This window comes from Sturnira hondurensis, unplaced genomic scaffold, assembly GCF_014824575.4.
Source record: "Sturnira hondurensis isolate 20B ecotype Veracruz unplaced genomic scaffold, ASM1482457v3 Scaffold0000167, whole genome shotgun sequence".
NCBI lineage: Eukaryota > Metazoa > Chordata > Mammalia > Chiroptera > Phyllostomidae > Sturnira > Sturnira hondurensis.
This window is the reverse complement of record NW_028072798.1, coordinates 11,489,992-11,504,718: the sequence shown is the minus strand read 5'-3', so window position 1 is coordinate 11,504,718 and position 14,727 is coordinate 11,489,992. Positions and strand designations below refer to the sequence as shown.

The 14,727-nt window shown below is 48.0% G+C and overlaps 1 protein-coding gene across 1 annotated transcript; it reads left to right on the top strand.

Annotated features, from left to right (window-relative positions):
* The first annotated feature begins 52 nt into the window (after positions 1-52).
* DYNLT2 (dynein light chain Tctex-type 2) lies at positions 53-13,952 on the top strand. Its single transcript, XM_037065031.1, has 4 exons — positions 53-170; positions 8,574-8,780; positions 11,515-11,673; positions 13,538-13,952. Exons 1-4 carry the CDS (start codon positions 63-65, stop codon positions 13,646-13,648), a joined length of 585 nt encoding a protein of 194 aa, XP_036920926.1. The 5' UTR covers positions 53-62; the 3' UTR covers positions 13,649-13,952.
* Positions 13,953-14,727: the final 775 nt, after the last annotated feature.

Below are 14,727 nucleotides of genomic sequence, written 5' to 3'. Positions count from 1 at the left end.
GCGGCCTCGTCGTTTGTGGGCGGTGGAGACGCGCTGCTGGGCGTGTCGCCGAGGAGGGAGGGATGGAGAAGCGGGGCCGAGGGGGGAAGGTTCCTTCGAACCAGCCCGCTCCGCAGCCCGCGACGACGCCTCGGAAAGACAGGCGGCTTAGCATGTTCGAGAAGGAGTCTGTGAGTGCGCGGGCGACGGTCTGCCCTACCGGGAGGCAGGCGTCCCCGGTGGGGAGCGAATGCCCGCGCTGGAGCGGCGCGGCCGTGGCTGGCGGGGCCGCGGTTCCGTAGCTTAGAGCGGGCGGTCCCACGGAACCTTAGCGAGAGCCTCTCCGGGCTTCCTCGGGTCTCCCCAGCCTCCCCAGAAGGCACGTTTCCTCGTCACCGGAGCGGCCGGAGTTCTGCCCAGACACACACGACGGCGGTGCGACGAGTGCGCCCCCGCCCGGACACCGTGCGCAGGCCGCAGGCGAGGGCGCGCTGCGTGTAGGGAGAAAACCGCCGATTTACTGAGCGGAACAAGGAGATGCTCTGAGGTTAAAGACAGCCGTAGACTCAGTGGTTGAAAAATGTGTCCCTTAACGTATTGTCTAAAACGGATGGAAAATGCCATTCGGTTCTGCCTGGCGGTGTAATGCCAGGACTTCTCTATGACCGTAGTTTGAAAACCTGTGTTGTAATCCAGACTTTATTTTTCATTGACACTTTAACAGAAAAGTAATTTTTCCAAGGACACAGATACATATGACCCAAGGATAAAGCTGAGACTAGGAACTGCCCCGTTCCCTCGTCCGTAATGGTTTCTTCTGAAACTGCTAGAGGACGCGCAAGTGACAGGAAGGGGGGAGAGCGCGCAGAACGCTGACTGAAGGCGCTGAAACAGGGCAGACGAGAGGAAAGGACGAACTAAGGGAGGAAACGAGGCCACATCTGCACAGCTAGGGAGGCCCAGCAGAGCGAGGCCGCAGACCTTGGCCGGTCGTGTAGTGCCTTATCGTTCATGCCCCCAAAACTGCTGCATTGCCCGCGCGTAATGGCAATGTCTGAGTGTTGAGGCAGCGGAGGTTCCTTTCATGCACTTCACGCCGGGTGGTGAGAAGGACCTTGAGGAGGGAGTGGGCCCCACTCCCAGAGGAGGAGGTGCCCAGCTGCACGGCGTGTTTAGGCCGAAATCTGGAACCAAGGGGACGTGGACCAAGGCAGTTCTGAGTTATGTGATGTGGCTGTGATTATTAACAGCTGTCTTTAAAATCCAGCTTTCAGGGGTAAGACGTTGGAAAGGGCCCGTAATTAGGGAGAGACTAAGAAAAGTAACACGACTGCTCACCAGCCACAACTGAGGACAGTGAGTGCACCAATGCCTTGGTTCTAACTTGCTGGCCGCTGAGGATTCCCCTGTTGCAAGCATAGGAAAAATTCGGACCCACAATTTAATCCGTGTAGAAATATTTTGATATTGTATGTCCTGCATCCTTTTTCCCTCCTTGTAGTCGCACCTCAGTTTTCACTTGTAGAGTTAACTCATGCTCCCCTGGATGGGGGTTTGGTGGGGCTGTCAGTCACTGCTTTAATATTGTGAAGATGAGACCAAAACACGGTTCAGTGGATGCCTTGTTCTGTAGTTCAAGGAGATGGTGGAGAATAATTCAGAATGAGGGGGACAGACTGGAATGCCTCATGTGCTGCCTGGTCCTTTAGCCTTTCATTCTGTGGGACTCCTTCCACTTCATTAAGTTTTTGCTTAACAAGAAATCAGTTCCTATAGCTTGCAACCAGAGATTCCAAAACCTTAGATTACCAAAAATTGGAAACTTATAACCCTTGTGTACATACATTTGAAAACCTTACATTCTAGCAGGTAGCAGTTAGAAATGCATTGACGGCATGGCCAGGCTCACGTTTGTGCTGGGATTGTAACTGGGCTCAGTGTGGGCAAATGCTGTACAATAGGTTAAGTAGACCAGGTTTTATTTGAACAGTGGTCATATGTAAAGCCTGTTCTGACTTTCAGAAGTGATCACAAAGATCCTTAATAAAGGTAAGGCGTTCCTGAGGAGGACACAAGGAGGAAATGGCAGAGACGTGAGTTTCCAGCAAGCCAGCATCTCCTGAGGTGTGCCCTGCAAACTACACCTGCGTGTCCTGTCCTCAAGGGAGGCTGTACTTGGGAGCGACTGTCACTTACACAGTGTGGCTGTGTCCCTGAAGGATATTGTGTGTGGGGGGGAGATAGTGATTACCCTGGGAAGAAGCATTCCCTCAATGAAAATGGTAACGGCTTTGTTTTTTAAGTGGTTTAGGTAGCTAATAATGCCTCTTCCTCAGCCCAAAACAAAGCAGTTTGACAGAAGATGGAAACAGATTTATTTCTGATGAAGTACTTCTAGCAGCCAGCATGGAAAAACGAACTCCTATGAAAAGCTACTGAAAATAATGCAGAATTTAGGAAGCAACTGCTTCCATTGGTTGGCTGTAAGGCAAGGCAGGACAGAGCCCTCTGAGGGAGGAGAAGCAGGGAACGTGAGCCAGGGCAGGGCAAGGGGCACGACTCAGCAGAGCACAGGGTTGGAAGAGAGCTCAGCTGCCAGTGCCTATGGAGGGCTTTCCTCGGGTCTCCTGTCTCAGGGCCTCTGGACAGGAGACTGCCCAAAGGGGCAGAAAAAGAAACCCTTTGTGGCACCCAAACTAACTTGTGTTTCCACTAGCAAGAGTGGAAACCCATGTAATCAGAGGGCACTGGTTAGTGTGCTGGGTATGTCATCTCAGGAGTGGGGGGTGAGAATAGCCTGATCGTGGATTCTTCTGGTCCGGCCTGTCAAAGCCGAGAAGCAGGCCTCAAGAAGATGAAACTTTCCAAGTTACTGTGTTCTAAACAAAGGCTCGGGAATGCAGAGGGGACTGCCAAATGTGCAGCAAAGAAGGTAGAATTTCTGCTTGCTGTCACAACTCAATATTAGCAGACCTACCACAAAGCAGGAAAATAAAATCCAAAATGAGGACAAGAAACGGTAAATGCACCCAGAAAAAAAAAGATAGAATTACTATTGGAGGACACCAAAGTAGTTACTATAAAACAGTTGTATTACATAAGTTTTATTAAATTAAAGCACCTACATAATTATTAAACATCATTACAACCTGTATGTTCAAGTCTGTAGAGAAAAGATTGAGCATATTAAATCCAAATCAAACTGCTGCAGATGAAAATAGGATGTCAAGGGATGTAAAGTAACAATTAGCAGATCTGACACTGCTAAGGATTAGTGAATTTAGAGACAGCAGTGATAAAATCTAAAAAAATTAGGATATATCAATGAGATGGGGAAAACCTCAGGCACAAATTTTATTCTTATATTTTGAGATGAGAGAGGAAAGACAAAAAAATACTTGAAGAATTAATGATGTGCAATTGCCAAATTTGTTGAAAGCTGTAACCCCACAAATCCAAGAAGCTCACTGAAGTTCTAGTAAAAGAAACAAAATTCTGCCCAAAACCAGTGATTCAAAAGTTTAAAAGCAAATAGAAAACATTTAAAGTACACCTGAGCCCAGATGAAATGGCAAGACTTCTCACTAGAAAAAATACAAGGCAGAAGACATCGAGTTACCTTTCCAGTTTTGAAGATGCTGTAAAGTACATTTAAAGGGACAAACACCACCAGCCCAACCCTGACCTGTGGGGCTCCACTGGGTGGGCTTTGTCCTGCACAGTGAAAGGTGGCCAGCTTCGAGACGAGGCGTGGGCCTGGGTGTCAGGTTTGGTCCCCATGTATGAGAGGCACCCGATCCATGTTTCTCTCTCACGTCAACTTTCCTCTTCCTCCTGCTCATCTGCTCTCTGAAAATAAGTAAATAAAGTCTTTTAAAAATACCAACCTAGAATTCCATACCTAGCGAACATATCTTCCAAAAATAAAAAATACTGAGTTTAATTCATCAACAGACCTACACTGTCAGAAATGTTAAAGGAAGTCCTTTCAACAAAAGGAATATATGAGATACAAATTTAGGAAGGAACAGAAAGCACTAGGAGTTGTAAGTTGAAAAATGTATAGATTTTTATTATTTTTAAATTTATTAAAGATGATTGAGTAAATCAAAAGTGATAACATCATTGATTTTAAACGACATAAGCCAGAGAGAGGTGGAGGAGAGGAAGGACGTACCCTGTTGTATAAGGACTTGAAGGGAGCTTGTGGTGAGGTAAAGACACACTACAGGCCTTGAACCACCACAGGGAAAGGGTAAAGCTGGTGGTTTAACAAGTGACAAATGGAATCCTTAAAAATAATTCAAAAGAAAGCAGAAAAAGTACAGGGAACAAAAACAGACGGGACAGATAGGAAACAAATATTTCTAGAAATGTTTTCTAGAAATCATGGTAACCTCATTAAATATAAAGAGCCAAATTAGAATTCAGAGATTGTTGGATTGGTTATAAAAGCAAGATGAAATTATATACTGTCTGCAAGAAACACCTTAAACACAAAGGCACAAATAGGTTAAGGAACGAAGAGGATGGAGAAAGGTGTACTGTGTGAACACTAATCGAAAGGAGGCTGGAGTGTATATATTAATACCAGAGAAGGTGCAGTTTTAAACAAAATTATAACATAAATAGGGCATTTTATAATCAGGGCAGTTCATCAGAAGGACATAATCCTAAATGTTTATGTACCTAAGCTTAGAGCTTTGAAATACAGAAGGCAAAAGTGTATTTCTTGCACAGACATCCATGATTACAGTTGTAAATTTTAACATGTCTCAGTAATTAATAGAATAAGCAGACAAGAAGCTACTAAGTACTGTAATCCAAGTACAACTATGGGTGCTCAGCAGAACACTGCAACTGCAGTGGAATGAGTATTGTTGGAAGTACACATGAAACGTTACTGAGATACACCATGTCTTGGGACATGAGATAAATTCCAAGGACTTTAAGTGGGTTCAGATAATGTAAAGCATATTCTCTAGTCACAACGGAATAAGGAATCAGTACCAGGAAAACATGGAAACTCATAAACCATCTGAAAAGTCAATGATGTGCTTTTAATATAACCCATGGGTAAAAAGAAAAAAATACCCTAAACTGAATGAAAATAAAAAATGTTTGAAAAACTGTTGGGCCCTGGCTGGTGTAGCTCAGTGGATTGAGTGTGGGCCTGTGAACCACATGATCGCGGTTCGATTCCCAGTCAGGGCACATGCCTGGGTTGCAGGCCAGTTCCCGGCAGGGGACACATCGGGGGCAACCATACATTGATGTTTCTCTCCCTCTCTCCTTCCCTTCCCCTCTAAAGATAAATAAATAAAATCTTTAAAAAAAAGAAAGAAAGAAAAACTGTTGGATGTAGCTAAAGCAATACCTGAGAAAATGTATTGTTCAAAATACCTTTATTAGAAGGATTTTAAATCAGTATTTCAACCATCAGCTGGAATTAGTAGGGGAAAAATGCAAACTAAAAGCAAAAGGAAGGAGGTAATAAAAACAGGTGGAAATTAATAGTGAACAAAAACATTAGAGAAAGCGAAACCAGTGATATTTTGGAGAGAATAAAGTTGGTAAACTTCTAGCCCAGAGGTTGGCGAACCCAACTGGTGGGTCAGATCTAGCTCACAGCTGGTTAGTACAGCCCATAAGCTAAGAAAGGTGTGTGCATTTTTATAGGGTTATTTAAAAAGAGGGAGGGCGACGGGGGAGGAAGAGAAGAGGGCTGGGGGAGGGGAATTGACAGAGACCATATTTAGCCCACAAGGCCTGAAATACTAAAAAAGAGGAAAAGTTTGTCAACCCTTGCTCAAGCTAGGCTAATCAGGAAAAAGTAAAGACAACTCAGTACCAAGAGTGACAAGGGGGAAATCACTACAGACCCAATAAATGTATAAAAGATCAGAAGAAAGTACTAGAAATAACAGGGTCATATGTTCATCAACTTGGATGAAGTGCACAAATTACTTGAAAGACCCATTGGGTGGATTTGGGTGCCCCTGGTTTTTGTATGGTGACTTTACCCCGCACCTCAGTGTGAGTGTGTGTGGAGACAGGGTCTTTAATGACATGATGGGGTTAAATGAGTGTTAGTATGTGCCCTCCAACTCTGTCGGTCTCATGTCCTTGTGAGAAAAGATGAGGACAGACCAGGGCTGAGAGCTCAGCGTAGGGCTTTCCCGTGAAAAGGCCGCATGCACTAACAGGCACTGCGAGGAGCCAGTGTGCAGGGGGAAAGGGCTTGTCGGCCAGCTCAGTGGTACTGGAAGCCCCACACAGTGAGGCAGGAAAAAGAAAGACGTGGAATCCAGATTTGGTAGGAAACAGTGGAACTACCATTATTTGCGTGTGACATGTTATACAGAGAAAACCCTAAAGACTCCACCAAAAAGCTGTTGTACCTAACAAAGCCAGCAAATCCAAAGCCAATCTACAAAAATCTGGTGTGTTTCTGTGCTCTAGAAGTGCACTTTAAGAAGAAGGAATTAATTCCACTTCAAATTGCATCAAAAAAGGATAAATATCTAAGAATAATTGAGAAGACGGACAACCCATTCACTAAAAACTGACATTGATGAAAGAAATGGAAGACGGGTGTTGGGCTGGCCAAATAGTTCCTTTGTTTCCCATATGATGGCGGTGGCGCTAGTCCCCTTAGTTGTCTTTTGTTTGGTTTTGTTTTTTATTTTAATTGTTCAAGTAAAACGCTTAGTTGTCTTTAACTGGAAACAATTTTGTTAGATTGTATTGTGACAACTTCAAGAAACACTAAATATTAAGTGCATTTAAGAAAGACATCAAAATTGGTGAATTTTTGTGCAGCCACTTTAATACTGAAGATGAAAAAAGATATGGAACATTTTCAGTGTATTTTACTTTACTAAGAAAGGTAAAAATGCAACTGAAATGCAAAAAAAGATCTGTTCAGTGTATAGAGAAGATGCTGTGACTGATGGAACATGTCAAAAGTGGTTTGCAAAGTTTCTTGGTACAACTGACATTCTGACCAAACAACCCTTTGCTGTGGGGCTGTCTGATGCATTGGAAGGTGTGCAGCAGCACCCCGGCCTCTACCCATAGGCAACATACTCAAAATATCCAAATCAATAAAGTTATTGGTGAAAATTTAAAAATGTGTGTTTTATAGAAAAAACCGTAATGGACTCTGGCCAACCCAGTATATGGAACTATTTTTAGAAAAATCAAGAGGTAATAAACATTAAAATGAACAAACTTTTAACATCTGGTGCAACAGTATTGCACAGTAAACTCCTAGAAACAAAATGTGCCTTTACGTCATCAAAAGGGAGCATCAAAATGACACGTAGAAAACAGAGTAGTGTGTGACATAAAGAATCGCTTGGAAAGAAAAAATTCTTATATAAAGTCAGAAGTAAAGCGTATTCTGGTTAGAAAAACTATTAAAAGGTTATGAGGTTAAGTCTAGTTAACACTGTTTGTAAAAGGCATCACAAAGCTACTACCTTCTGGCCCTGACTGCCCTTTAATGGGTCCACCACCCAGCCGCCAGCACGACCTTTGAAAAGAATTTGTAACATCAGTCACCTGCTTGGGCCTTCCAATGGCTCCCCACTGTCCTGGGAACAAAGTCCAAGCTCCCTCCCAGGTGTTCTGCACAGTCCCCGCAACCCCCTTGGTCGCCTTCCCTGCCTCCTCAGGCTCGTCTCACGCCACACACAGGCGCGTGCACCGAGCTCAGCCCTCTCTCTGGGCCCTGCCTCAGAGGGCCGTCTCCGACCATTCCGTTCAGGTGGTCCCTCACAGCCAGGTTCTGTTAAGTCACGTGACTTATTTGGGGAGCAACCGCCACTACTCACACTAGGTTAATCGTCCCCTGTGCTTGTTCCTGCCATCCCTCAGCGCCCCCCACTAGCACTGCTGCTCCCCGCTGGGTTTCTGAGACGGGGTGAATGCAAGGGCGATGGCTGACACCTGGCCACAACGATGGAGCTCACAGCCGTCATTCAGGGCCCAGAGCCTTTGTCTGGACAGGGTCAGGCACTAAAGGATTTCCTTAAAGCATGTTGCCTGTCACAGAACGCACGAATGTCAGGAAGCACAGAATGATGTGTGCACCAATGTAGTGCACTTACTGCTCAACTTTACACTTAGGAAAGGATTCTCTTGGTGACTCTGTCATTTATTCAAAGATGAAGTGAAATGATTAAAGTTACAAGGAGACAATGAAGAATACTGTTTCATAACCTCAGGGCACAGAACAGGAAAGGTGCCCCGTGTACACGCGTCTCCGAGCCACCTGGCCACTGCCTCTGGAGGACACTGTCACCTCTGGTTCATTTGCACCTTCTGTGGATATTCTGAATGTGTTTGCAAACTTGTGTTCATGTGTATTTGTGTTTACAGACTGTACATGACAGCTAGCTAGGTACTCTTTTCTTACCAAATTGGTAGCAAGGGGTGAGTCAGTCCACCTGGGATTTGATAACGACATTGTCATACAAGCGGGTTATGATGCGTTTCCCATGCTGAGTCAGCCTCTGCCGTCCCACCGGGGTGGTGAGTCTAAACTCCACCTTACTGTTTGAAAAGCGACCTGCCCACCTGTCTCCCAGTACGCGCAGATTTTGAAAGAGAGGCTGAGAGATTCGCTGCATGAGGTTCAGTACGTGGAGCCCCCGCTGGACGACTCCGCCGCTGACCTGGGCAAGGAGTGGAAGAGCGCCTTGGCCAGGCTGAAGTTCGCCAACACGTACCGGATGGAGCCGCCGAAGAAGTTCCGGGCCCATTCCGTGGAAACCAAAGTCCAGCGGATACTGACGGTAGGCGGGCAGACACACCCATGGAGCGTATCCCAGCTTCGGGGGGGTGACGTGCCGTGCTCTCGTGCATGGCAGTGTCACCTTCCTGATTGGTCTTTCCGTGGCCCTTGCCTCTGAAAATGCAGAAGAACTTTGTAGTTGGTGATCTCCACGTCGGTGCCATGAGCTACCCCACATGGGGCCGCGTGGTGGTGTTTCATTTAGCTCTGAATTACCCATAATTATTTATCCCTGTGGTTCTACATGTCTCCCATGGGTGCAGGGATGAGTGACCAAGGACACACGGAACCTGCCTGTGTGTGCATGTGTGCGAAAACGGGTTCCTGGCTGTGCCCAGCCATCCTCAGACGGGCCCCCCTCCCCCACCTGGATCAGCTGGCCACCATCGGGATTTTCCTTCTTCACACCAGCTGGGGTGTGGAGTTCATCCAAAACAGTTCTTTGAAATCAGGCACATGACTCCAGGCTCATTCGCAAGGCTTCCCCACCCCACCACACTGGCAGCAGCCCTAACATTAATGCCAACACAAATTTTACGGCGTGGGGGCCTGGAGGCTGCATGTTCAGACGGAGAGAATCCCCTTCACCACCTTTCCTGACATAGGACCAAATCACGGGTTTTCAGTCACAGGAATCAGCTTGAGGACCACCTGTTCTGCACCCCCTTTCTGTCTTTGGTCTCTATTGGGGGCTGGGGGAGGCACCTGGCAGCCAGAGTTTCTGATGCCCAGACCCTGCTGGCGCTGCACCCAGCCTGGCCCCACAGTGGAAGTGGCCATGTTGGAAAATGACCCCTCCAGTCTGTAAGACTCACTCCTTCAGTGACGGCTGGTGTGAGCCCGTCGCTGGGGACAGCGTAGGTTGAGTTCGGTTTGTATAAGTGAGGACTGCCTCTTTAACTCTCAGTGGATGACCTCTCATCGATGCTGAGGAACGCTGAGGCGACTCGCTCTCACTTCCCCTAGCATCACAGACGCAGCTGCGTCTCTGCACTGGGCTAGTGGCCGTAGGTCACATTTGGTGAGGGTGTCAGCTCCCAGCTTTAGGAAATGAAGAAATTTCACTCAACCTAGTAATACAGTAAAACACTCGCTGATTACCTTCTTCTCTGACCTAAACCCTGACTGTGAGCCTGTGTGGTGCAAGACGCTACGTTTCGGTGTGTCTCGCCCACAGCCCTGCCACCGGGCCTGAGTTCAGACCCACCTAATGTGGTAGGGGTTCACGTCATATTTACGTGTGACGACTCAGAGACTCTCATGGCGTGATGGGGCCGAAAGCAGCTTGCTGGATGTCAGGTGGATGGCAAGGGTCTCAGGGCAGGGGTCTTCCCCTTGAGTTGCGGGAAGACTGAACATCGTTCCAGACATGGAAAGAGTGTATCTTTTTAAAAAGATTTATTTATTAATTTTTAGAGAGGAAGGGAGGGAGAAAGAGAGGGAGGGAAACATCAGTGTGTGGGTGTCTCTCATGTGCCCTCACTGGGGACCTGGCCTGCAACCCACGCATGTTCCCTGACTGGGAATCAAACTGGTGACCCTTTGGTTCACAGCCCACGCTCAGTCCACTGAGGCACACCAACCAGGGGGGAAATAGTGTATCTTCATAGAGCTGTGGGTGTCTTCCTATAGGATGTGCCATCATTCATTGGAAATAGAGCCCTTAAGGCCCTGGCCAGTGTGGCACTGTGGGAGCGTCGCCCTGTGTACCAAAAGGGGTGGGGGTTTGATTCCTGGTTGGGGCACGTACCTAGGTTGTGGGCTCAATCCCCTGATGGGGTGCCTGTGGGAAGCAACCAATTAATTGGTGTTTCTCTCTCACATCAGTGTTTCCCTCTCTAAAATCAATAAACATATTTCAAAAATGTTTAAAGCGCCCTTAGGGAGATAAAATGTTAGGCAGAGTCAGAAGAGAGGGGATGTTGCCAAGTGTCCAGAGGCTAGAGCCACAGCCAAACGCTGGAGAGAAACAGATGCTCCCAGACCCAGTGTTAGACCCGGGAGCACTTGGGACGGGAACTCAAACAAAAGGGCCACCTCCTTGGTGTTACCTGAGTGTCGAATTAGCTAGGAGCCCGTGTGTTGTCACTCAGAGCCCAGGACGTGGGTTAATTTATCCCTGGTGCAAGTCAATTATTCTGGATCATGTGCATCTGCTCGCCAGCTGGCCGGTGTGGCACTCCGTGGCCACACGTGTGTCCCGGCTGCACACCAGCCATCAACACCCAGGATGAAAAACCCTGGTTTCCTTGGCGTTCACCCATCAGCCACAGGAGGCTGCAGGAATGAGCGCTGAGTGGGCAGCCACAGCGAGGAACTGCAGAGTGGCAGACTGATGGCAGGGGGCCGGGGGAGGTGGGCAGGACCAGTGCTACGCTGGGGCGACGGAGTCTGGGCCCTGGCAAGCCCTGAATCTGGGTTTTAGCAAATAGGTCATTTTTAAAAGATCTATTTCCTCTACCTGAGAATTCCCAGGGTGTTCTGTTAAAATTCCTCTTGCGTCTCCTTGGTTGTTTGATAAGAAGAACTTACAGCTTAATGAAGAATAAGTGAACATAATTAAAAAAACCAAAAGGAGTTTTCTTCAAAATTCTTACTGAAATAAATGGGTAAGCAAAACATGCATTTTATATTATTTGGTGAAAAAGTTATATGTATTACTTAGACAAATGCTTTTTACTGGAATCTTTCGAAAAGATTTGGTTAGAAAATTAATTTCTACAAATTTTTTAAAGGAAAGTCTTAAAGATGTCAAGTATGATGATAAAGTCTTCTCTCGTCTGTCGCTTGAATTAGCAGACTGCATGTTGTTAGCGGTCAAAGAATTTGGGTACCAGCGCTATAAGTTCATTATAAAGGTGTTATTTATTCAAAAGACCGGCCAGGCAATAAACGTAAGTAAGTAACCCGCCGATCCCTGTCTGTGGCTTAGCGCCTCTCTGGCCTCTCTGGTGGCTGGGGCGTCTCTCCCTCAGCCTTGTCACACGGGCTGTGACGTCCCCACAGTGTGGCAAGGCCTGGTGGTGCTGCGGAGTGATGAGATCACTGTGCCCCATTTCTGTGCTTTTCCTGTAAATTATTTGAAAAATACTAACCTAGAAACGACAGCTTCCTATTACTGGTTTATTAGGTTGTACAGATAGCCAGTTTCTCAATGGTACTTGTTTCGTACCATTTAGCAAGTAAGCAGTGACTTTGTTTTAGGTAGGAAAGGGTGTTAGGCATCACTGAAGAAGTGACAGAGTGACAAGGCTTGGGCTTGCTCCCCAGCGGTGCTGGCCCCAGTCAAGGGGGCAAAGCGACGCGGCTCACAGTCTGAGGAGGTGAAGGGAGACGGCGGGACAGCTGGGCCCATGTCTCTGTGGTGCGGCCTTTGCTGGGTTCCCACCCAGATCGGGGGTGGCGAGACCTGCCTGTCAGGGCGGCTGGGAGGGCCCAGTGGGACTGGTGGCGTTGAAATCCTCCCCGTCTTCTCCAGCACAGAGTCCCCGGTACGCAGCAATGGTTATTGTTATTTACAAGTAAGAATGCAGGCCCACAAGGCGGGCAGGGTGCCATCTGCAGGAGCTTGTCTGGACTGTGTCCAGGAGAAGAGTCCCCACCTAAGGGATCGGAGGCTCCTCAAGGGCGATTAGTGCTCCAGAGAGGACGTCCAGGCTGGCAATGTGAGCGAGCGACTGAGTGACTTGCTGGGGTTGCAGGGACAGGGAAGACCCCTGATAGCCGAAGGGTGAGGAGAACCCGGCTGTGCTGGGGATCTGGCAGAACTCCCACGGAGAGGAAACTGGGGGTGTCCACATGTGAGGGCAGGGGTGCATGAGTGTCCCCCAGGGAGGCCACGGTGCCTGCCAGCAGTTGGGGGTGGGATGCTGTGTTTGCAGTAATGTCACCAGCACTACAAGCCCCCCCTTCCAGCCCCCCCGCCCTGACCCTGGATTCGGGAGCACGTCCTTTGTTCTTTGTCTTTTCCGTTGTTCTCACCAAGGTGCTCGCAGCCACCTGGCCACTCACTCAGCTGGGTCTGGGCATCCCAGGGGATGCCTTGGCCCCGTGTCTGACGAGTGGTGCTGGTGGCTGGTGGGGCCCTGGGCTCTCCACACAGGAGCCGTCACCCCCAGGGACTGAGGGCCTCCTGCACACCAGGTCTCCTCCCAGTGTTCCTGGAAGGTGCGGGCAGACAGCCTCAAAGGCCTGGCTTGGGACATGTGCAATGCCACATTCTTTTGCTCAAAGCAAGTCCCGATGCCATCTAATATCCAGAGCAGGGAACAGCCTCAGCCTCTTGATGGGAGAAGCCAGAAATGGTCTGCAGCCGTCTTAGATGCTGCACAGAAAGGTGGGCCCTACTCAGACCACAGAGGGCTTTGTCAGCAAAGCCCAGCAGTGAGGACCGACTCTGGCTGCCTGCTTGTATGGTCAGTGCCCTTCCTCCATTTCCAGACAAGGCCCTGACACATTTCCAGTTGAGATCGTCCGTGGGTGGGGAGAGGAGCTCCTCAGGATGGACTGCAACACTGCAGGCCGCCCTGTGCACAGGGCTACTTGACCCCACCTATGACGGCCGTCTGCTGCCGCAACCAGCTGTGGTGAAGGAGAAGCTGGGCAGGGACATCACTTCCGGGTCTCCTCGGGACAGGGCACTTGCTAAATGCAGCTTTCCAACGTGCGGGTGCATCTTTAAGAAACCAAACTTGTGCAGACTTGAAAGTCACTTCTTCACATGCTTAATCTAAAGTTAAGTTTTAAAAATGCCTCCAGGTCGCCAGCCAGTGGATCTGGGACGTCGCGTGGGACAGCTGGGTCGCCGTGAAGCACGAGACGGAAACCTACATAGCATTGGCCTTGGTATTTGCTCTTTACTGTGAATGACTCGTCCCGGACAAGGCTTGCTGCTCCGCTTCTCAAACACGGAGTCCACAGACTTGTGCGTCTCTGCAGTGTTGATAGGCTGTGTTTTTATCTCCAGCTGACCTGTCTTGGTTGTATTCTTTTAACGAGTAAAAGCCGCATTTTTACCTTCATACTTCCAGTTATATTTATTAATACTCCATTACCTGACAATATTAAAAGATATATTCACATGTGAATACACGAGTGATTATAGTAAATTATAGTATGGGAAAATTATCATTCTTGGATTCAAGATAATTGTAATTGACTATAGGAAATTATGACACAACCCTGTAAAGTATCAAATTAAGTAAATGTTCACATAAATTTTGGAAAATGTGTAAAGGCAGAGGTCTTCTGAGTGGCATTTTAATACATTACATGCATTCTTTTGAAAGGAGTGAATGACCAAGTTTTAAAGAAAAATGTGAATATATTTAATTCTGCCCTAACTAGTGCCCCACACCCCAGTCAAAATGCTCATGGATGTGTGGTCTTTCTATTTGTCAGTCAGTTAGGCTCTTTTTAGATGCCAGATCCAAAGACCTAATATAATTGGGTTTTTCTAAAGAGGAAAATTGTGTTTCCCAGCATTTGATCAAGGACCCAGATTCTTTCTGTCTTCTCGCTCTCCCCACAGACTTCTGTGTGCCTCAGTGTGAGTTGGTAGGATTAGTCACGTCCCTGTAGCTATACTGGTTGTCCACTCCCCGGGGGAGGCTGGGGCTGGTCTTCCTTGAACACTGGCCATGAGAAGACAGTGGGTGCACTGTGATTGGCGCTCTTCTGGCAAGGAGGCTGGGCTTGGGGGAGGCGCCGCCGCCGCCTGTGACGATCCATGCGATTTTCCTCGCGATACAGTCACGTGCTGCATGCAAAGTGGTGCTGTGAAATGGCTCCGTGGGATTAAACACAGTGAACACTTCCCGTCACCCCAGGACGTGCTGCGGCGCATTATAGCCGCCCACAGCACCCAGCACGGTGACGTGCCGCGCAGGCTTGTGGACCAGGAGTGCTGGGCTGTACCACGTAGCCCAAGTGTGCGGTGGGCCCTGCAC

Bases quoted from the DNA above. Each gene is read 5' to 3' on its own strand.
- DYNLT2 (XM_037065031.1), top strand. From the start codon at position 63: ATGGAGAAGCGGGGCCGAGGGGGGAAGGTTCCTTCGAACCAGCCCGCT. The intron at 171-8,573 runs GTGAGTGCGCGG...CCTGTCTCCCAG, and splicing joins GCATGTTCGAGAAGGAGTCT to TACGCGCAGATTTTGAAAGA. The intron at 11,674-13,537 runs GTAAGTAAGTAA...AAATGCCTCCAG, and splicing joins AGACCGGCCAGGCAATAAAC to GTCGCCAGCCAGTGGATCTG.